Source organism: Carassius carassius, chromosome 3 (genome assembly GCF_963082965.1).
Source record: "Carassius carassius chromosome 3, fCarCar2.1, whole genome shotgun sequence".
NCBI lineage: Eukaryota > Metazoa > Chordata > Actinopteri > Cypriniformes > Cyprinidae > Carassius > Carassius carassius.
In genome coordinates this window covers 5,448,903-5,472,126 of record NC_081757.1, presented here as the reverse complement: position 1 = coordinate 5,472,126, position 23,224 = coordinate 5,448,903, and the positions used below count along the sequence as shown (strand labels likewise).

The following is a 23,224-nucleotide window of genomic DNA, read 5'->3' as shown; positions in this document are numbered from 1 at the left end:
CAAGGCAAATTATAAAATAAAAATACAGCTGACTAACGTAACTCCCAAAAAAAAAAAAGCCCAAAAAAATATACACACACAGGACACCTCTACGCTCTTTTTTCTTTCGGTGGCTATGTTTATATGCTAAAATTTTGGTTCAGTCGGACTGATTTCATTCCGATTGATGAATCTGGTTGTAGTGTTTACATGGACACTAAATAAAGTGATCGGGTTGATGTGCAAGCTTTTAATCGGAAGGAATAAAATGTATTTATTTTATTTATTTTATTTAATTTATTTATTATTTTCATAATGCATACACTGCTCAAATATAGAGTTCATTACTGTTTGCATATAATAAACACTCTCCTACATGGTTTCTTTATTTGTTTTTAACAGCAGAATTAATATTTATCCGTTTATGGATAAATATACATATAAACCGCTATGCCGTTCCCTGTGGATGAGTATCCAAAACAAGGTTGTCCTGCTCCACTTTACAGTTGTCAAGTGAAGGGGAGTTTTATAATGACAGTACAACACTTTATTCAAAAGGAAGAGCAGCTCATTCCACGCATCATACGTCATTACATTTGTGCAGTACTTTCAGGTTCGTGGTTCAATCCGATCGAGTGCTTATGCACTCTCAATTGTATTAGAAGAGGAATAAACCACCCCCTTCGATCTAATCAAATTTTTATTCAGATCTAGCTCAATCGGATCGATTAAGGTGTTTACATGAAGGCTTTTCAGTCAGATTGAGACTTCAATCCGATTACAAACAGATTATTTGGTTGCATTTACTTAAATGGGAAAATGTGCTATGCTTTCTTAAACATTATGATCCAACAAGATGATGCAGTTTGCTCTTTTGTTTGATTGACTTCTTTTCCTCTAGCAGCTGTATTGAATGTTGCAGTTTTTGTGATCAGTCTCGTCTGTGGTTGTGTTTGGCTCCTCTTAGTGGTGTACCTTGTGTTTTGAACCCTAGGCTTGTGAGGGGCTGGACTAAATCTTAAACTTTATAAAAGTTTCAAAGCAGTTTTGGTAAAAAATTCAAAGCAGTATTGATAAAAAAAATTCTCAAACAAAATATATGTAGTATTTTAATATGTTTTTCTAAAAAGTAAATGTTAATTTACACACACAGGCTGTTTTGACGTGAGATAACCAACACACATTATTTCCTCCTGTTCAGAATGATCAAAGTGTGCTCTTTGTGGTCTACTGCAAAATGTGTCCCAGCAAGTGCATTGGTCTAATTTTGTGGTCTAATGTCTTTGCACAAAAGCGATAGCAGATCCTCACTTGTTTCTGTTTCAGGATATGTGTTGTGCTGACCTGATTTCAGTTATGTGTGTTTTTGCTTTTGCCACCAGTGACCTTTTACAATAAATGTACTCACACTAGTGTAAGAGAAAACTGCTGAGACATGCACATTAGTCAAAACAAGCTGAAAACACTATTAATAGAAGTACCACTCGCAGTACACGCCAGATTTATTTTTATTAAATTGATATTCATTATGGTTTTTGTCACAATTCATAAGACAGGATTCAAGAGCAGATGTTTAAACAAACATTTTATTGGAACGAAGCCAAACACAAGGAACAAAACAAGCAACAGCGGAGCTCGCCAAAGTCTGGTGATCTCCGTAGCGCAAGGATGAAATTGGCAGCCACACAGAAGTATATCCGGGGAGAATAATGGTGGAAGATCGAGGAACCAGACACTGGAGGAAAAGATGACCAGGAGTGAGAGGACAAATGCCAAGGATCTGACAATGCAAGACGGGGTAGCACACATTATATAGTGAAGCTAACGAGCCACAGCTGCAACTGATAGCTCTTTACGTAATCAGACACACCCACTCACCACACCCACACACACAACAGTAAACATAGCACAGATGAGATTGTGATCCCATGAACTGTGACAGTACCTCTCCTCCTACGAGTGCCTCCTGGTGCTCTCCATTGACCTTACCTGTAGATTGTAATCATCAAGGGAATGATCCAATATGTCCCTGGAAGGAACCCAACTTCTCTCCTCCAGACAGTAACCTTCCCAGTCCACCAAGTAGTGGAATCTGCGTCCCCTCCGCCTTGAATTCAGAATGCATTTTACCAAATAAGTAGGTTCCCCATCTATGAGTGGAGCAGCAGTGGAGGAACTGGAACAGGCAGATTAAGCGTGAGCAGAGCGTGAGCAGAGAGGGCCGCAACTTCAGACTGGGAAAAATGGGTGGTTGGTAACCTCAGCTACATTTGAAAGGTGAGAGGCCAGTGGACGGCACTGGTAACGAGTTATGTGCGAACTTAACCCACGAGAGTTCATTTAGACGCCAGACGGTAATTTAGGCAAAGGAAAAAATTAGTCGCCTTCGAGAACCGGACCACTATGCTCAAAACAACCTTGTTGTCCAGGGAGGGCAGTAACAAAATCAAGTGTGATGTAGGACCAGGGTCTCAAAGGGACATACAGTGGTTGGAGCAACCCCTCTGGTGGGCGATTGGAAGTCTTACCCCAAGCACAGAATGAACAGGCCAAAACATAATCTCGGATGTCATGAGCCATGGAATGCAAGTTTAACTAGTATGACCAATTTCTGTGTAGCAAGCCATTTTGGAACAGTGACCCCATTGAATACCGTCTGAACATAACCTCTCCGGCAAGAACAACCAGCCCACTGGACACCCAGGCAGAGCAGTTACCCCTTCTAAGACTGTGCAAACCTTCGATTCGATCTCCCAAATGAGTGTAGAGACAACAAGTCTCTCAGGTATTATGTACTCAAGAGAGAATGGATGTTCGGAAAGATCAAAAATACCTGACAGTGCATCGGATTTGATGTTCTTGGGACTCGGAAGATAAGAAAGGGTAAAATCGAAACGATCAAAAACTACTGCCCAGCGAGCCTGCCTGTAATTAAGGTATTTGACCTAATATACTCAAGGTTCTTATCATCAGTCCAAACAACAAAGGGAACCCTCTAACCAATGACGCCACTCCTCCAATACTAACCTAACGGCCAGCAACTCTCTGTTACCAACGTCGTAATTGCACTCAGTGGGAGATAATTGATGAGAGAAAAACACACAGGGATGAACCTTGTCTTCCGAAGCAGCATGCTGAGATAGAACCGCACCTACACCCACCTCTGACACGTCGACCTCCACCACGAATTGACATGTGGGATCAGGGGCAGTGAGAATAGGAGCCGAAACAAAGTAGCTCTTGAGATTGGAGAATGCAGCTTCGGCTGCACTGGACCACCTGAACGTCCTCTTGGTGGAGGTCAAGGCAGTAAGAGGAGCAGCTAGTTGGCTGAAATTGCGAATAAAATGCCGGTAGAAATTGGCAAACCCCAGAAACCTCTGCAGGCTCTTATGGGAATCAGGGGTTGGCCAATCCACCACAGCCTTAACCTTGTCGGAATCCATGCGTGTACCCTCTGACCAGATGATGTAACCCAAAAAAGGAACTGACTGTGGATGAAACGCATATTTCTCCACCTTGACAAAAAGGCTATTCTCTAACAGCCTTTGGAGCACTCGTCTGACATGCTGAACATGTGCCTGGAGAGAAGAAGTAAATATCAATATGTCAGCCAAGTAGACACATATGAACTGATCAACCATGTCTCTCAGCAATCAACCTATTTTTTTTTTCTAGCTAAGCTAAGCGCATTTTTAATAAACACGTAATTAAACCGATCAGTGTAACGTAAATGCCAAAGAGTCAAGGGCCAAGAGCACAACCAAAGGAAACATTGGTCTCTTTGATAGTGATTTCAAATGAAACAATAAAACATATAAACATCTGTTAATTTTCACACTCTGTAGTGTGGAAACACATAAACACTGAGCAATGTGGGGAGGTTGCTGTGAACTATTACATAAAAATAACCTGTTTCATTCATGTATGACTGATACATGTGAATCAAATTAAGTTTATTGATTTGTTTATGTTAAAACTATGGCATCTAAATGGATGGAAGATTGTTATGCAATTGAATTACATACAATGTCAATTTAGACTGAAAGGAAGTGATGCCAAACATGTAAATCATTACCAAAAAAGGTAAAAATGTATCATTAACAAACCATTGGTTTCTCTGGGGGGAAAAATTCCTAAGAGTGCTATAACTTTCTAAGATGTCCATTAGAATTTATAACAGGTTTAGTTTGTGTATCCTCGCAGCTTTAAATTGTTGGGGGAAAAAAGACTCTATTATAATTAGAACGTTGTTGCACTCTATTCTTTCTACACAGTTGTTGTTTCCCATCCACAGATTTAACTCTGGCTCTTGTTAGAACTTTCAAAGCATAACCTCTCTGTCAAAATCTACTAGTCATATCCTGAAACTGAATTTAGAAATCATTTTCTGAGTCACAACTACTGTACATTTCAATCTTTGGAACTGACCATGCTGAATATTCTCAATCAGCGAAGGTGAATGTAAACTATTAGCTCTAAGGATGGTATTTTGATCTGTTTATTTCCTAAAAAGAGAGCATTACATTCAGGAAGCACTCTGACAGCGCACTAACTTTGAGTACTATTGGGCTTAACTGCCTATCATTTGTAGATGATGATGGCTCAACTGAGAGATCTTCTGTCTACAGGAAGGACAACATTTGGTTATCCCAAAGGTGTCTCTACTCTGCAAAGACTCTCGAATTCCATCATTTTATATGTCGCAAAAGATACACAAGAATTTAGAGAATCAGTGGAAATGGGTTTTTGACAGAGCTGGCATCACAGTATGTTGACATCTTTATAAAGCCTTATGTATTCATGCTTCCCTCTTATATTCAAGTCAGTTCTCATGTGCTTAATAAGATTAATGACATATAAAATGAATCTCTGTTGGTAACAATGGATGTTAAATCTTTGTACACTCATATTGATCACGCAGAGGGACTCGAGGCCGTTAAATATTTTCTAGGCCATAGACCTCCAGAAAGTTTGCCACCTGCTTTTTTATTGATAGAGTGGACACTTAAGAACAACTTGTTTTTGTAGTTTGTTTATAAACAGGTAAAAGATACAACTATGGGTGCTTGCTTTGCTTTGAATTATACAAAATTATTTTTAGGATTGTAGGAATATAGATATTTTATATATAGAGTCATATAGAGTCATAAGTCCTCTTTTTGATAAAATTGTTCTGTGAGGTAGATATAATGATGATGTCTTGTTGATTTGGTCTGGTTCGGAGTCTGAATTGCTCCATGTGATGTTTATGTCCTTATTTGATCTTCCTGTTCCTGGTCTCTGATTAGATTAATTTATGCCAGGTGTTCATTATGTCATTGATTTCAGGTGTTCCTCATTGTGTCTCTCTAGTCCTGTGTATTTAATAGTTTCCTGGTTTGAGTTCTTGGTCTGGTATTGTGAATGTCAACCTCCTCAGTTATGTGTGTTTTCTTGGTTCTCTAGATTTAATTAAAATCCCCATGTTGATGAACTTTATATTCCTCGCTTCCTCTCAACACTGTGGCAGATGTGACAAACCCAAAATGCTTCTTCCATGTTTTGCAATATTTAGTTTTAAAGTGTACGAACCAAATAACAAAGTGATAGCCACAAATCTATATACAAAGTTTTCTACATTATTGTCTGTCAGCAGCACATAAAAATACATTTTTGGTTAAGGAAGGTCATTTGGGGGTTTAACATGTTGTGGTATATGAAAAAGGGACAGCCACTATTATGAACTATACAGTAAGGTACATTTTTTTCCTCATGAGTAACTTGTGGTCAATCTGTTTGCATTTGTTCATATAGAAGTAATTTTCATCCGTAAACAAAATGACTGTTTTTACTTTTCTGACAAAATGTATTTGCAACATCCTCAAAGATTCAAAACATTTTTTTTTTTTTTTGAATATCATTAAACTTGATCTTAAAAATGAGGGAATTTGCATTGCATTGGTAGCTTAGTTGTTCCCAGTGTGAGGATCAAATCTGCTTTTGCATATGAAGGCAAAAGTTCTTTTACAGACACCATTCTCTGACCCATTCTGAAGAATTTGCCTGCTTTCTGCTTTATTTGTATAGAACTGGTAAAAAAAGAAAGAAAAATAAATACCAAATATACAGTAGCATTCCAGTTCATCTCAATGGCAGTTGCTGGTTGCTGCAGGCCTCATTCCCCAAACTGCCCTGAAATTTATTTTTCTTCAGAGTACAGAAAGTATTTATTGTACTACTAACTAACAATAACATAATTGATAATCAAATCAAATCAAATCAACTCACAAGTTGTAGATCTTTTCAGTCTGCCATCTCATTTTGCAATGTAAATGTTGCACATGACTCTTGTATAATCATTTTAATGTCAGATCAGAAGGTGCGGAGGAGAGAAAGGTGATCACTGGCATTTGCCGCTCATTACAAAAGCTGTTCAGTTCAACATGCCTACCACACTGAAGCTTGAACTGTTTCGAACAGTTTTACTACTTAAACTAGTGAGAAGGTAATTTTTTGTTTGTTGCTTCCTATTTAACGTTGTCATTTTGGAAATCTTGTAAATAAAATATTACATTTTAACGTGTCTTTTGTGTTGGGCAGGGGACTGGTACTCACTCACTCCAGCCAAATTTATGATTACTTTTCTCTGTTACATACTTAGCCTAGACCCTTATCTACATAATAAAATTTATTTAATAAAAACATGCTATAACATAAATTTCTGTTAATTGTTACAATAATATTTATCTACTGTAAAACAATGGTTTTAATTAAAGTTTTAGCTTGAGGATTAATACAGCTAGTGATTAAAAATTAACCAACAATACAGATAAAAATTAAATAAAAATTTCCACACACTCCTAAAAAAACCTATACAAACTCCGCTGTTATTTGCCTTCTCTTTACTAAAAATAAAATCAGGATATAATTAAGAGGTCTAGTACAGTTTGGTTTTACTGTATCAGTTTATTAGTAATCATCACAATCCTTCCATTACAAAATTATCACATGATCTTTTTTTTAATATACTGTAAATTCATTTGTTTAATCCATATTATTTCAAATTAAAGTTTATTGACAGCAAAGACAAAAACACATTAAAAAAGAACAAGGCTTTGGGGATTCCTTTCTGTCCCCTCACAATGTGTACCAATGAGATCGACTGAAGGACAGTGTTCACAGGGCAGATGCACAGCTCTGAAACTCTCTCTCTCTCTTGTTGTCATGCATGTTATTTACAGGTTCTGTCCTCTGGCTTTCCTCAATAGCTGCTCTGGTGACCTGTTAAAATGTATAAATTGCTAGTGGCTGAAGGGTTTTCAGTTGGGGTGCTTTGCAAAACAATGTCTCTGTAAACCAAGATTGGAGGGGAAAAAAACATTAAGAAGAATGAAATTTAGTTTTTAATTCAAGTTAAAAAGAAAACAATGAGCAAAGGTGGAAGAGAGTCAATACCTGTGCGTGCCTAAAACTTTGAACACTCGGCTTTCGTCTGTGATTTCCTGTGTTACCTACAAGGACACATGAGGATGACTTTTTAAAATAAAAATGTTAAATAAATAAATAAATGATGACAATATGTACTGATACATAGTCTTGCAATGTTTACAATGACACACACTGTATAAAGCATCTACATTATGTTTTTTTTAATGAAATATTATGTCTTTTGAAAGTTTTTTTTTTTTTAAGACAGACATTAATGTCCTGACTAAGGTCTATTAAAATGCACAAAACATCATAACTCTTTACCTCACAGTTGTGCAGACTAAGTCCTTTAAGCCCATGTTTCCAGAAAGCTAAAACACTTTCTTCTAAACAAACTGTTGAAAAACAGCACATGAAAACTTATGCCACTTGTATCATTTCATTGTGAACAGATACTATGTTTTCCTATCATGTCAGATTTGTACCTAAAGTCTCGATTGGGAAGTCAAACTCCAGTTTGGATGCTAACTCCTCGCTGGGGACTCCCTGCATATTGACAATCTTCACCATTTCTAGAGGATGACAGTGAGAATTAATTTATAATACAAGTATCAGTGCATGCTTTAGAAGTTGATTCATGGATTAGTTATACATATAGATCATACATACTTTCCAGTGCAATTAAAACTGTGTCTCTGTCCAGTTGTGTCACTTGTACAGCTCTTACTGTCTCACTGTCTAAAGTAAGGCACAAAGATCACACTTTCAAAAAATGGAAGCCCATACAAAAGTTGTATATTTTTCCTATTTTCTGAACTGAGAGGGAATAATCTGTTGAATTCATAGGAATGTGTTCAAATGTGATGTTTGCTGTGAAATGCTTCAGCCCTGAATTCATGCAAGACCAGCAGCTAGTCAATCACTTACCAGGCTGAGGGCTTGGCGTGCCGTTCAGGTGGATGATGTCAAACTTTAGCTGTCGTTCATTTTGCTGTTGGAGGCTTTCCTGGACGCCCACACAGAGCTGAGGAAGCTCATCTGTCATTAACACCAGCAGCTCAAAGATGGGCAATGGGTCCGGCAGGGGCACTGCAATGTGCTTCAATGGGAAGATGATAAGAAAGGAGAAATGTAATCAGAGGATGACTACAAGTGTTAGACTCTTATTAGTGAAAGAACAACATAGTTTGTTTGGTAGCAATAAATAATTTACTTGTAAATAAAATTGCCATACATTATTAACTGTAAATTCAACATCAACATAAAGTCGACATGAGTATCATATTTGATACATCAGACTTTTTTTGGCTCATATAGTTTGTTACAGCAGAGTATGGTGCTTATAATAAAGGACTGGAAAATAACACCAAATAGAGCAAAACTATGCAATTTGGTGCAGCTGCTGATATTTATATGGCCAGAAAGTAAGATGAAATTCTGATTGCTTTTAATGTAAATCAATGAGATCATTTTAGCAGACTTTATATAAATATCAGTTGCCACTGTAAATCTCCCAATAATATGTCTTAGATGATATTTAAATGCTTCGTTTCATCATCAAATGTTTTGTTTTATCATAATTTTTATTGTGGAGGGCAAAACATATAATCAAACTCAATGATGACTGAGAGATGGACAAGTGCCTCAAAAGCCTGCTGTATCATATTTGAAATTCTTTTTGTATATATTCTTTTAAAAAAAGGATAATCAAGTAAATCAAAGTTGATTCAGTACAGCAAGTGTTCATCCTGAAATACTATAACAAGTTTTCATAGCAAAAAGAATCACAACCCAAAGGTAGAAAAGGCCTGTTATGTGCTAAAAAAATATAAACCGTCACTCTGAAGACAGAAGACATGCATTTAGAAGTAATGTATCATATAGGGTTACTGTTACCTTGAGATGCATGAATTTCTGCAGCGGTTCATACCACAGTAGTAGCACAAGGCCAGAGGGAACAGCAGCACATAAGAATGTACTATCTGTGTATGGGTTACGAGCTGAGGAAGAAGAAAATCAAGAAAACATGGCTTTTAGTATTTTTCCATCTTAACCAATAACAGAAGGTCAGCAAAGACATTTATCAGGATAAAATGAAAAAATCTATTATGATGTAGGAATTGACCCTCACCCACGCTGCACTTCCGACATCCCTTGGTGTCTGCAGTCTTCACGGACACAGCAAACTTCCTGTGAAACGGTTATTTTAAGTTCCAAATGGACAACATATAAGCTGAATTATTACATTTGTATGTGTTTATGTGACCTGTGGATAATTCGTTCTGTGAAGCGGTTGGTGCCAAGGGACAAGTGACCCTGTTTCCTCTGCAAGTGCCCTCGCTGCTCAAACAGAGCTGTCAGTCTATGAGAGTAGAGATGAGATGACTTACCTAAGAATAGAATAGAATAGAATAGATCAGCTGTTCACAGCCCACTGAGGTGTATATGTACTGTTTATTCATTTATTCAGTATATGATCTCTAAAAACGGTTGGCTGTTACTGGTATCACAACATCTAAGACTTCAAGCATGTAACTATACTAATGTTACGTACCAGAGATGGACATTAAGACATTATTCATGACGTAAAGCCAAGTGCATCTCTGTGGAAGCAACTGCAATGGAGATCAGGTGTGAAAAACATATTAGCCATTAAAAAGAAGATGTTTCTCTCTCATGTTGTATTTTATGGCAAACAGTTATTGGGTAAAAATACTAAATACCTTTTCTAAGGTGTCTTCATGCAGTTCATTTAAGTTAAGGATATAAACACCCTCCTCCGCACCCAGAATTAAATACTGATCTATGAGGAAATGATTGATAAATCAAACAGAATTCAATAATACTCTGAGATACTGTATAAAATTTTCAATCGATATTTAAATTATATTTTATTTTAATCCCAATTCTGGATCAGTATGATGAATGGAAATCTGTACCTCTTGTTTTAGGTAAAACCCATGTTTCTGCACAGTGAATTGTCAGTGGACATCCGTTAAATACTTTAGTAAAACAGGCTCCCATCTATGCAACATGAATCATACAATGTTTCATAAATATAAAACATCAGATGTAAGTTTTAAGATAAATTTTTAGGCTCATACATAGATACTGGTCCCAAAGGTGAATTATGCATACTGTCAGGTTTATCACTTTTAAAAGGTGATGTTAGGTGGTTAAACTTACATAGACTTGGGGAGTGGGAGGAAGTCCATGAGAGTCGGCTCTCTATGAATTAAATGTTAAAAATACAAGGAACAGTTTCTATATGATCTTTAGTCTCTTTTTAGTCTGTCAGTAATACATTTAGTTACTCAAAAAAAACACAAAATGTGTATTAACATAATAGGTTTTTGAGATCTGTCCATGGTTCTGAAACATTTATCATTATCAAAATAATGTGATAGATGTAATGAAATAACACCCAAATATTTGATCTAATAATGTTTCAACCAGTTAAATCAATTTAAAACTACTTAATAGTGGTGGACTAATGTAGTTTTTTCAATGAACAATTTAATGCTGATATATTTAGATATTTACCAATATATAAAAGAAACAAAATCTGTACAAGGAATGCATGTGAATCAGTTCTTTATACCTGACACAGTGATTTACAAAAGGACATTAATGTACCTGAGATGCATTAAAGTGTGGGATACACAAACAGATAAGTGTAAGTCTGTTATATGTAACATCCAACAGTGTGTAACTCACAGAGTCCTCTGTTTTCTTCCTCATGGTGCTCCACTCTGGAGAGAGAGCCGTGTCTCTGCTGAGAGTCCTTGTAAGAGTCCTCTGTTTGTTCTGTATGTCATTACCATCAGGAACACAAGGGTCGCTGCACCAGTGCCGCACATCCTGACTGCCTGAACACCTCAACAACACTGACAAAATACAAAGAGAGAAATGTTTTAAAAACTCTGTAGGGTGAAATTCCTAGGTGTCTTGTATATGCAGATAGCAATACCTGTTTTCGGACTTGATACTGTTTCAGGGCAAAGAGTAGCACTGGGTTGAAGTGTAAGGTCCTTGTCCTCCAGATCAGAGTCTAAAGAGCTCATGGGAGGAAGTGATGTCGTAGCAGAGACGGTTGGTGGGCTAAACAGTTCACTTTTCCTCTTACTCCACTATGAAACATCAGAAACTGTCTACAGCCTTACATCATTTTTATATCACCATGAATTGATTATTAGAAAAGGTTCACAAATACCTCAAAATGTGAGAGTCTTTTTACTATCAAACTCCTAAAAGTAAAAGGAAGTTCAGTGACAAAATATTAATTATACACATTAATAGTATTTCTGTAGGTGAGTTTAAAATTGTGCATAAAAACAGGTACTAAGAAATTGTAATTGAAATAATTATAAAAAAAATAAAACAGGAAAGTAGAAAATGATGTAAGTAAGAGAATATGACTAGAAATACAAACACACACACACACACACACACACACATATGATATCTACTAACAAAAATATAATAATCAAGGTATAATATCACTTTTTTTAGCTGACTCTTTTTTTTCACTCCACAAGATGGCGCAAGAATATAAGTTTGTCCCACCTCTGCTGTAACTCCTCCTCCACACTTTCCAAAAGACCCCTGCAATAATTATGAAGGTTATAATGACCTATAGTGCCTAGTAAACCTATAGTGCAATTATAAGTCCACTTAAATCAATCAGCACTCACGGTGACTCTGGTTCATCTCCAGATATGCTCCAATCATCACACGATCCCTGAGAACATAAATATACTTGATTCTTTTCTTTTCTTTTTTTTTTAAGTTATAAAAATGTAATATGACACAGAATATTTTATGAAGTGTAAAAGAATGCGGTTTGTGTTTTGTTTGTCTCATTAAATAGAGAACATTATAGAGAAAATCATAAAGAGAGTAATAAAACTGACCAGGTCAGGATAGGGTTCAGTCTCTTTCCTCCTGGGAGGGGTAAACTTGACCTGGTTAACTAAAACAAACAACAAGCACATATTACATTTTACTACACTTAAAGTTTTTAAAGTCTTTTAGTCACTTATAGTCCTGGTAACACTTATAGCCTTCATTTATCAATTTTTACCATTCAAAAGTTTGCTATTCAGACATGTTTTTGAAAGCAGTCACTTATGCTCACAAAGGCTGCATTTATTAGATCAAAAATACAGTGAAAACAGTATTTTTGTAAAATATATATATATATTTTTTTTTGTAGATTTTATAATGTCATTTATGTCTTTGATGGCAAAGCTGATTTTTCAGCATCATCACTCCAGCCTTTAGTGTCACATTTTTTTTTTTTTGGAAACCACAATACATTATCTTGCAGAATTCTTTTATATATAGAAAGTTCAAAAGAACAACATTTATTTGATATACAAATTATTGCACTGTTTGAAGAATAAAAGTAGCCTATTAATTTCTTATATGAAAAATAGTACTGAACCCTTTTGGATAGTAGTGTAAATAACCATAAATCTGGACGATATAATCCATATTCAGTACTTTACTTTACTTATCTGTATTGTCCTTAAAAGGCCGTTTTTTTTGTAGACAACAGTATACATGTACATAGAGCAGCAACTCTAAACATATAAAACACACATTTATAATAAATTATTTAAAAACATGATTGCAGCATGTACAAAGGAATTATTGTATCTGTTTGATTAGCACGAAGGGAATTTAAATCTACGACCAGAAGGAAGCAGTTGGAATTCATTGCACAATGGATGGGTGACATCAGAAAGGACTAACTGGCCCTTCTTAAGGCCAGTTAGTACTTCTTCGTAATCATGTTGTTCAGATATTTTAACATGTTAGAACATCCTTCTAACATGTTCTTGTTGTTGCATATATATGAGACCTCCAAGAACTTCATACGTACTACACATATTAGTTTGAACATCACTTCCTCGTCTGCCCTAAAGTAGCTTCATTGTCTGTCTGCCTGATTTGTCTGCCTTTGAATGCTGTAATCTTACAGTCAAGAGTGGTTACAATGGATTCTCAGTGAGAGTGGCATCAACTTGCCACACGATAATACACACACACACATCACAATCTCTGCTTGGCCTCGAATGTGAGCACTGGATCCAATTCACACGAGTGAGTGTGTGAGGGGGATGGATAAGCACATGCCATAGACATGTGCTAAACAGTACCAGCTCTATGAGTTGTGTGCCTATTGACATCACTGAAGCTATGCTCAATAGCAGTCTTGTTAAAGCAGCACCTCCTCTGCTACACTTCTATACATTAAACATTTTAATCATGCACACGCTGCAATGAAAATAGCCACTGAAAACAAAATATAATCAAGAAACATTTTAAAAAATATAGCCAAAAATGTGTTTGCTACTCATTTTTACAGAGAATACATGATTGCATATCAGAGGTTTTTAATGACTTATTATAGTATAATGTAAAGTATAACAAAGTATATAATACAATTTAATGATGAAAAAGTAGGATGCATATAGTATTTCTTAATAAAAAGACTTGTTTTATCAAATATTTACTTAAAATGTCTTTCCAAAAAAGAAAAGAAAAGAAAAGAAAAAGAAAAAATAGAATATAGGATACAAAAATAGAGATTAGGCACACTTATCAGCTGATACAGACAAGAGAACCAGAAGGGCGTAAGTAACATTTCACCAACTTTACAAGAGGGCCAAAACTAAAATTTCAGTCAGTTTCACATTTCAGTCATTTATAATAAAAATTAATACACACATGGATATACACACATCATACACACTTATTGATCAGTATATTAACATTTATTCAGAAAATCTATTTTAATTTTTTTATTTTAAAAAAATCACATGGACCTTTTTGGCACTAATGTTTTATTCCATTTTGTGTATAAAAACATGGGCGGATCTGATGACAGTATGAACAAAGCAAAATACAGAAATGTATTTGAAATAAGTAAACTACATACATTTACATATTACTAAACTGGTATACTTAAAGTCTGCTAAATTAGAACAAGTCATTTTGTGCTTAATGCACTTTAATTGTAAGAAAGTAGTGCTGAAGTCCAACTAAAGATACACTGAATCTTACTATTATAGACCAATATTATTCAAAGTTCATAATCCTCAAAACCCATTTAATATTGAGGAATTTGTATTGTGCACAAGTAGCATTCCAAATACAAGTTTCATTATATTTTTTATGTGTATTTGTAATTCTTGTGATATGTCAGTAAACATACAATAAATAAAGCATATAAAAATATTAACTGGATTAGTCATTTCAGAGTTAGGTCTTTAGGTTTCATATGAATAACTCCAAAATTATTAAGAGTTCACCTGTGTCCTTTTGGTTGTAGAAAAAGCTCATCAAGAGCTTTCATTTGATACAGTATATTCTGTACATCTCAAATTTACCCAAAATGTCCCTTACGTCCTTCTGGTTCTCACCCTTCAATATATAAAGAATTAGGACTGAATAGTGTATATTGTAGTATGTTAATAGTATGTTGAATATAAATGGTTATGTACAATTTCTACTGGAAATAAGGACAATGTTAACAAGAACTTACATTGTTCTTCTGATAAACTTCTCTCCACTGGCATATGTTTCCCTTTAGACTGGATTGTATCTGGAGCTGTAATGTTTGCCTTTTACACACACACACAAATATCGGCACTAAAAAAAACTACACTTTGACAAACTGAACTCTGACATGACAGAAAACATTAAATGAAGTTGAAATAATTTAAGTAATATTAAGTAAGTCATTTGAAAGCTTAATCATGCTTTTAAGAAATTCTGTCATTCGTAATGATTTATGACACAATTAAATTAACTTCTTAAACAGCTCGGATAAGATGGCATACTGAATTTAACACAGATGAAAACGAGTCTGTGAGAAATGCAGTCTTTACAAAGGCACATACTGTATGTGATTTTCACAACTTGACTTTCAAAACTGTTTCATGCAGTTTCATCTACTAAATGTTTCTGCAAGAAAAGATGCTTTGTCAGCTGAACGATCTGTATATTGGTACGAACAACCATGCAATAAATTCAAAATACTATACTTCTGACCCTCACAGCCTCATTTTCATTCCTGTCAGAAATTAAATATGACAGTATCCCTGTGTTCATGTCATGTCAAAATTACTATAATTATGTAAAAGTTGCAAAAGACGTTTTGCATAAAAACATGTCATTTCTGAGCCTGAGTATATGAATAGCTCAGAGTAGAGTTGATATCTCATAATTACAGTAATTGCATTGCAACATAATTTAAGTGTGTCTTATTCTCACCTCTTCATTCTCTTCAAGATTGGGTGGATGATGGAGATCTGGATTACTTGCCATGTCCAGTAGCTCAATCATCAATTTTCTGGTGAGTAACTGTGTTACGAAAGGGTGCTGGGGAGAGAGACAATGGCAAAAATTATTAACTTTTCCCTAAAAAACAATCCCAGATTTTTCTTGATCTGCCAATCCAGATTTTATGATAGTTTTTACTTAGATCTGTTATATACATGAAATGCAGCCTTTCTAACCATTATTTAAAAATAAAAACATACATAAAAACATGTTTCCTTGTGCCTTAAAGCTTTAATACTTTTTATGACCACACAAGGAAAGTTATTATAGGGGTACGTGATATTCAGCTAATATTAACTTATGATTTTTGAGTTTGATTCATCTGTCACCTGGAGAAGAGTTTCTGCTGTCGGCCTCTTGCGAGGACTTTTGATCAAACACATCTTCACAAAGCTATGAAACCCTGAAGACCTGCGAAGACAAGGACACAAACCTCTCACCAATCATGTCAGGTACTAATGGGAAAACTTGCACTTTTCTTTTCCCATTTCTAAGAAACATCTCCTTTGTTTCTGTGGGGTTTTGAATCTTACCATTTGCTCTTGTCTTTTAGTTTGGGAGGCTGGAAGCTGCTCTTAGACATCAACATCAGAGCTCTACAACAGAAAATAAAACCTCACTTTAAAAATGCTTTGTTACAGGGTAATTTCTGTTAAATGAGTCATTCTGACCGCATGGGATGAAGGTCAAACATAGGTGGCTGTAGCTCTGCCAATTCAATGGCTGTGATGCCAGCTGCCCAGATATCACACAGATGGTTATATCCACCCTTCTTTTCCACTGCAGCCACCTCAGGGGCCATCCTAACAAAACAAAGACACATTTCCTTTAGACACCACAGCCTGCTGTCTTTCAGATTTACGCAGAGAGTAAAGGAGTGCATGAAAGGGGCATATGGAAAAGTTTGGATCATGCATTCTTTTTATTTTGTTGTGTATTATTAAAAAAACTGTAATAATAATCAAATCACAGATACACACACTACCATTCAAAGGTTTGGGGTTGGTAAGATTTTATTTATGTTCAAAGACTGTTTTATGCTGAATTTATTCCTGTGATGCAAAGTTTTCAGCATCATTACTCCAGTCTTCAGTTTCTGTTAAACTACTGTCACTTTGGATTAATTAAAGTATCTTGTATGTATATGAATAAATCTACTAATTTCGTTTAAAAAAATGTTTTTAAATCTTACCAAACCCACACTTTTGAACAATAGAGTAGATCTTTTTTTTTTTAAGCAGATAGATTTAAATGTACAGTTCACCTAACAATTCTGTCATCATTTACACATCATTTGTTTTTCCCAAAAGCATTTGGAAAATTCAGCCCTGGTCATTTCTCCTTTTGAGGGTGAGTAAATCTGTACTTTGTACTAATCATAAGAGACAGTATGATAATTGATTTACAAGAAAATCCAGACAGTGTGATTCAGCAGGACTCAAGGGCACATCTCTGTGCAGATGGCTCACCAGTAGGGAGTTCCTATGAAGGACTTCCTCTTGGCAACAGAAGCACTGATCTCAGCCGCAACCCCAAAATCAGCTACAGACAGCGAAAGAGAGAGAGAGACAATAATCCAAAATGTGCAACTTCAGATGTCTGTCTGACATAAAATCACTTACCCAGCTTGACATCTCCACGATCAGTAAGAAGAATATTAGCTCCCTGTATTAGAAGAGAAAATTCAGCTTTGTCATCACAGGAATACATTTAAAAATATAATTAAAAAAACAATTTTAAATGTTAATAGTCATTCAAAATATATTACAGCTTTTACTGTATGTTTCATCAATAAATGTAATCTTAAGCACTAGAGACTTCTTCAAATACAATAAAAAATCCTAAAGACCCCAACAATTAAACAGTATTGTCATGAAAAGCCTCCTGCAGTCACCTTGATGTCTCTGTGTATTTTGCCTGTCTCATGGAGATGATTCAAACCCTGGGTAAGACAAGGACAGAAATCTTCTCAAAATGTAGGCATGTGTCATTGAGAAAGATTTATGCCTCCAAAGATCTTTTTTTTAAATAATGAATTAGCCTCACCTGGAGTGTTTCCCTGCAGATGTAAGCAATCTGTTTTTCCTTTAAAGGTCCAGTTACTGTGAAGGGCATATTATATTAACTCTCACTTAACTGGGGCAGTGGTTAAAGGTACACATTAAACTCTCAAAGGGAAAAAATCACCTCAAAAATGTGAGATGGAATTGTTGTTAGGAACAGCCTGAAATTTATAATGGTTTTGGGAAAATATTCCTTTCTTTTATGCAGTTTTCCCACCCCAGATTAAAAATAATATCTAATAATCTATGACTTTAAGATGTTTAAAGGAATAGTTCAACAAAAATGAAAATTTGCATTAAATGTATTTACACTCAGGCCATCCACGATGTATATGAGTTTGTTTTTTACTGAAACATATTTGGAGACATTTAGCATTTCTCCAGTGAATGGTTGCCATCATAATGAGACTCATATGCCATCTATGGATTTGTGGATTATTGTGATGTTTTTATCAGCTCTTTGAACTCTCATTCTGACAGCAACCATTCGCTAGAGAAGACCCATCTGTGAGCAAGTAATGTAATGATAGTTCTCCTAATCTGTTCTGATGAAGAAAAAACTCCTCTACATATTTGATAGCCTGAGAGTAACTCCTTCAAGATGCGTCATAATAACTCTTCCCTGTGATTTTCAATAGTCTTAAATTCTTGCACAGAATTTGAATGTTATCTATTGTTTACCTTGGTAGATATCCTGCAATGATCCTCCCCCACAGTATTCCATGCAAATCCACAATTTAGTATTCCTGAAAAGTTGAACACTTCAGTGCCTGGACTTTTCAGTCAATGCACACAAAGCATTTTCAAAAGAGACATACAATACGCACAAACCCATAACATACAAACATGACATGAATCTCATAAACATTTTGTAAGCTCGTGAGTGGGAATGCATGCCTTTGAAATAATATTCGGGAATGCACAATTCATCTAGAGCATGTGCTGACACATTTCGGCAGCTATTTACAAAAGTTATTAAAAATTTGAACTCCATATCTGATTGTGTAATTCTGCTTGCATAAAACATGTTGTGGAATGCACCTTTCTAAGCCCTGGCAACTATACTTGAGAAATACCAGACAAGACACAAACATTACCATACCTGTGGTAAGTGCCATAATAAGCCACGATGTTCTTATGCTTACACTCCTTCATCATTGTTATCTCCTGCTGGATAGAGGTGATATCATCACCTGAATAAAGAGTGAAATAACAACAAAAAGACAATATACTGAAGACAAAATGGTCTATACAAAATGTTTAAAGTATTTTTCTTCAAAAAGCAGCGACTGACAAATCTGAAACAACTATTCCAGAGAGCCATGTAAAAATAACTTCAATTCATGTGACACAATGCAGTCCAATCGTTCTTAAAGTAGTAGTGCAGTGAGGCTTCTGAGAACTGTAATTATGTGTAAATATAGAGATCATTACAATAAAAATCCTTCATACAAGGAATCGATCCAACAAAACCTCTATCATTTTGAGAGATTAGTTAGAAACAGCATTTCCCTCTAAATGTTTACTGTATGTTCACTACAGCACTCAAGCATTAAAATATCCCAATATGCAAATGTGTTCTGGTCAAAAACTTATACCATTAAAACTACTCACACACCTGGATCCAGTTTAACAATTTTGATAGCAGCCATTTCTGAGCTCCTAATGTTTCTAGCCTGAAAGAAAATAGATAATATTACATGATGAATTGGAAAATTTGGTTTCTTTAACAACAATATTAATTATAAAATGCATAATTAGGTTTAGCTACATATCAACAGTTGTAAAACAGCTGATATGCATCTGTGATTGTGCATATATTTTATATTTATAAGTCTATACCATTCCAAATGTTTGGAGTTGGTCAGATTTTTTTAAAGAAGTCTATTATGCTCACTAAGGCTTCAATTATTTGATCAAAAGTATAGTAAAACAAAACTGTAATACTGTGAATTATCATAACAAATATATTAGTACTGTAATATGATTTTAAATGTAATTTATTCATGTAATGGTAAAGCTGAATGTTCAGCCATTCTTCAGTGTCACAAGATCCTTTAGAAATCATTCTAATATACTGATTTGTTGTTCAGGAAACATTTCTTATTATTATCAATATAATAAACAATTGTTATGCTTAAAGTTCTAGAAACCATGATTTTACGTTTAATTTATTGTATCCTAAATTAAAATAAAAAGCATAAATAAAATGCTGTAATTTAACTTACAGTTAAAATAACTAGCTATATTACTTGGGAAAATAATTTTTAAATTGTGATTTTTTAATATTATTATTATTATTATTTTTATTATTATTATTATTAATACAAATACATTTCTTAGTGGAATTAATAGAACGTTGTCTCTTATCATATGGCTATATATAGTGATGAGAGACAATGTGCTACAGTGATTTAGATGGGTTTTGGTTTAAAAACACATTTAATTTTCATTTGTTTTGGTTTTCAAATAAACATTTTACAGCATACGTAAATGAGCAAATGAAACATAGAGGTGGGTAAATGTGACTTTAAGGCCATGTTTACTTTGGTGAAATGCCCGGGATACTGTAGAAAAGCCAGGAACAGATCCAGCTCTCCTGGCAGGTATCTTAATGACAAATATCCTAGTGTCAGTGGCAGCCTGCTGTGTCCTTCACTGTAACCTTGTCCTATAGCTGCTGCCAGGACCTGATGTTCTTACTTCATCTTTCTAGATCGTATGATGCTGCACCATTAGTTAATCGCTCATTCTATTTAGGAAGGATTCTATCAATTTACTAATAAAACCACTAATATCTCTTGCCAAGCTGATATGCATCTGTGACTGTGCACAAATTTGATATTAATAAGTCTATGTCATTCAAATGTTTGGGGTTGGTAAGATTTTTTGAAAGACCACTCTCTTAAGCTCACTAAAGCTGCAATTATTTGATCAAAAATATAGTAAAAACGCTGATATTGTAAATTATTATTACAATTATTTTAGTACTGTAATATATTCTAAAATGTAATTTATTCATGTAATGACAAAGCTGAATGTTCCGCCAGTCTTCAGTGGCACAAGATCCTTCAGAAATCATTCTAATATAGTGATTCTATTAATTTACTATAAACCACTTATACCGCATGTCAAGGATTCATCAGTCTCATTTAACTGTGGAGTAAAGAAATAGTTTTTTGTTTCTTAAAAACATGCAGTCTTTCACTTCACAAGACATTAACTGATGTACTAGACTAGTGTGGATTTCTCATTGATTATTGTGATGCTTTCATCAGCTGTTTGGACTTTCACTGCAGATGATTCATTGGTGAGCAAGTGATGCAATCATAAAATCATATCATTTCTTTAAATCTGTTCCAAAGAAGAAACAAATTAATCTACATCTTGGATGGCCTAAGGGTGAGTAAATATTCAGAATTTTTTTTTATTTTAAGGGTAAACTCTTCCTTTAAATAGCCAACTCATGCACATTGCAATATGTTCAGAGTGATTCATTTAATACTTATGATCAGGCCAAAAAGTTTGTCAGTACACTGGACTTCCATTTTGCTTTCAGCTAGTCATAAACATAACAAATTGAGCATTCTGGACAAAACCTGGATCGTCACTGAGCTGCCTTCCTGTTGTTTTTCCTGGCATGCCAGAGAGCTTCCTGTCATGACTAAAGCGACAGTGTAACGTTATCTTAATGGTTTAACTGTGCAACCTGAAATAACGCAGTCACAACCCAAGAACAATGGCTTGGGTTGGACATCTGTCCACACTTTGGCCAGAAATCTCCAAAGCTTTCTATTTTTTATGTTGGCATAGTCAGACCTGACAAGTCTATCAAATGCAAAACAGACAGTTTTGTTCGAATGCAGCTGGGAATCCTCACTATGGAATATTTTTAGATCTCGAGAACTTTCTGAGTTCAAGTTGAGAGAGCTAGAGGACACTAGAAAGAATTCTTTGTGCATTGTAAGATGGGCATTGTAGGGGATTGTTGGCTCACCCACTGAATTATCATAAAGTGGACTGTGTTGGGGATTGCTACACAAGAGTGACATGATTTCAACATTAAACATATATAAAAGAGATAAAATGCACATGAAACCCAACAACATATTTGCACCTTGCAAACTTCTTGAAGAATAACATTAAGGGGGAAGTTGTGGCCTAATGGTTAGAGAGTCGGACTCGCAATCGAAAGGTCTCGGGCTGGCAGGAATTGTAGGTGGGGGGAGTGCATGTACAGTGCTCTCTCCACCCTCAATACCACGACTTAGGTGCCCTTGAGCAAGGCATCGAACCCCCAACTGCTCCCCGGGCGCCGCAGCATAAATGGCTGCCCACTGCTCTGGGTGTGTGTTCATAGTGTGTGTGTGTGTGTGTGTGTGTTCACTGCTCTGTGTGTTTGCACTTTGAATGGGTTAAATGCAGAGTACGAATTCTGAGTATGGGTCACCATACTTGGCTGAATGTCATGTCACTACCACACCAGAGGGAGGCCTACATTTTAAGGTCCAGATTTGTAACATTCCACAAATGTTGTGGTTGTGCCAGTAGATTGCTCTTCAATCAAGTCAAATTTCTAAGCCAACCATATGCTATTCTACACTAGAATCACAAACTTTATATCTGATAATTTTTTTAACTATGCTTTTCTGTTTATACAGGACTGTATAAACAGATTGGCTGAAGTTATATGTTTTGTTGAGGAATACCTAGATGCCCTAACAAAGACATTTAGACACAATAAAAATAAATAGTATGCGGATGTTAGTCTGTGTGCATGTTGCATGTCATGTTGTTGGTACTGGTAGCCTACTCCAGATAATATAATTGCAATATGATGTCAATACTTATTATGTTATAATATCCAAAGACAAAGTAGCCTAATAAAATCCTTGAACAGTAATACACTACAAACATGACTAACATTTTTGTTAGTCATCCGATAGGAAAAGTGTTTTTTGTTATTGTTGTTGTTGTTGTTGTTGTTTTTTATAACGAAATCTTAACAAAGCAACATGCATTAAATCATAGTCATTGCTTAAACAATCCTCACTGAGTAAAAAAAAAAGGTTATTTCTCACCTTAAAGACATCTCCATAAGTGCCGCTCCCGATCCTTTGAATAATCTCATAATAATCCAAGGGATCCAAAAATGAAACTCCTATAGTATTCATGGCTGCAGCTCTTTGTACGTTTCACTTAGTCTGTTCATGACAGCTGTCACACAGTTTGATGTGCAGTAAACTCATCTCATCCCGGTGCGCTGTTATCAGATGTGTCGAAAAATATATATATATGGATTTATCTATAACGAAATGCAAATCAAAAACGAATCTTCACATCAACTTTAAGATGGAAAACGCGGTCTTTGTTTTATAATCTCTCTGCTCGTCCTTCTCACACTAGCGCACTCGAAGACT

At 35.3% G+C, this 23,224-nt stretch overlaps 1 protein-coding gene across 2 annotated transcripts; it reads right to left on the bottom strand.

Moving 5' to 3' along the window:
- Window positions 1–6,907: 6,907 nt before the first annotated feature.
- On the bottom strand, window positions 6,908–23,224 carry map4k2 (mitogen-activated protein kinase kinase kinase kinase 2). 2 transcript variants are annotated; one of them, XM_059526383.1, is made up of 32 exons: window positions 22,886–23,224; window positions 19,423–19,480; window positions 18,907–18,997; window positions 18,486–18,550; window positions 17,788–17,843; window positions 17,636–17,683; window positions 17,364–17,406; window positions 17,211–17,283; window positions 16,413–16,544; window positions 16,275–16,337; window positions 16,071–16,152; window positions 15,673–15,780; window positions 14,942–15,020; window positions 12,303–12,361; window positions 12,084–12,130; window positions 11,956–11,994; window positions 11,603–11,636; window positions 11,360–11,519; window positions 11,107–11,276; window positions 10,576–10,617; window positions 10,329–10,413; window positions 10,113–10,192; window positions 9,944–10,004; window positions 9,656–9,779; window positions 9,521–9,579; window positions 9,286–9,389; window positions 8,317–8,488; window positions 8,059–8,127; window positions 7,875–7,961; window positions 7,714–7,784; window positions 7,417–7,472; window positions 6,908–7,310 (listed from the first exon to the last, which is right to left on the bottom strand). In XM_059526383.1, exons 1-32 carry the CDS (start codon window positions 22,976–22,978, stop codon window positions 7,223–7,225), a joined length of 2,598 nt encoding a protein of 865 aa, XP_059382366.1. In that variant the 5' UTR covers window positions 22,979–23,224; the 3' UTR covers window positions 6,908–7,222. The 2 variants fall into 2 exon arrangements, with proteins under 2 accessions (XP_059382366.1, XP_059382376.1); XM_059526393.1 differs by lacking the exon at window positions 19,423–19,480.

Excerpts from the sequence above, each read along its gene's own strand:
- map4k2 (XM_059526383.1), bottom strand. The coding sequence starts at position 22,978 with ATGAATACTATAGGAGTTTCATTTTTGGATCCCTTGGATTATTATGAG. Across the intron at positions 16,545-17,210 it reads TTCATAGGAACTCCCTACTG|GATGGCCCCTGAGGTGGCTG; the intron begins GTGAGCCATCTG and ends TTGTTTTGTTAG. Across the intron at positions 9,580-9,655 it reads ACAGAACGAATTATCCACAG|GAAGTTTGCTGTGTCCGTGA; the intron begins GTCACATAAACA and ends ACCGTTTCACAG.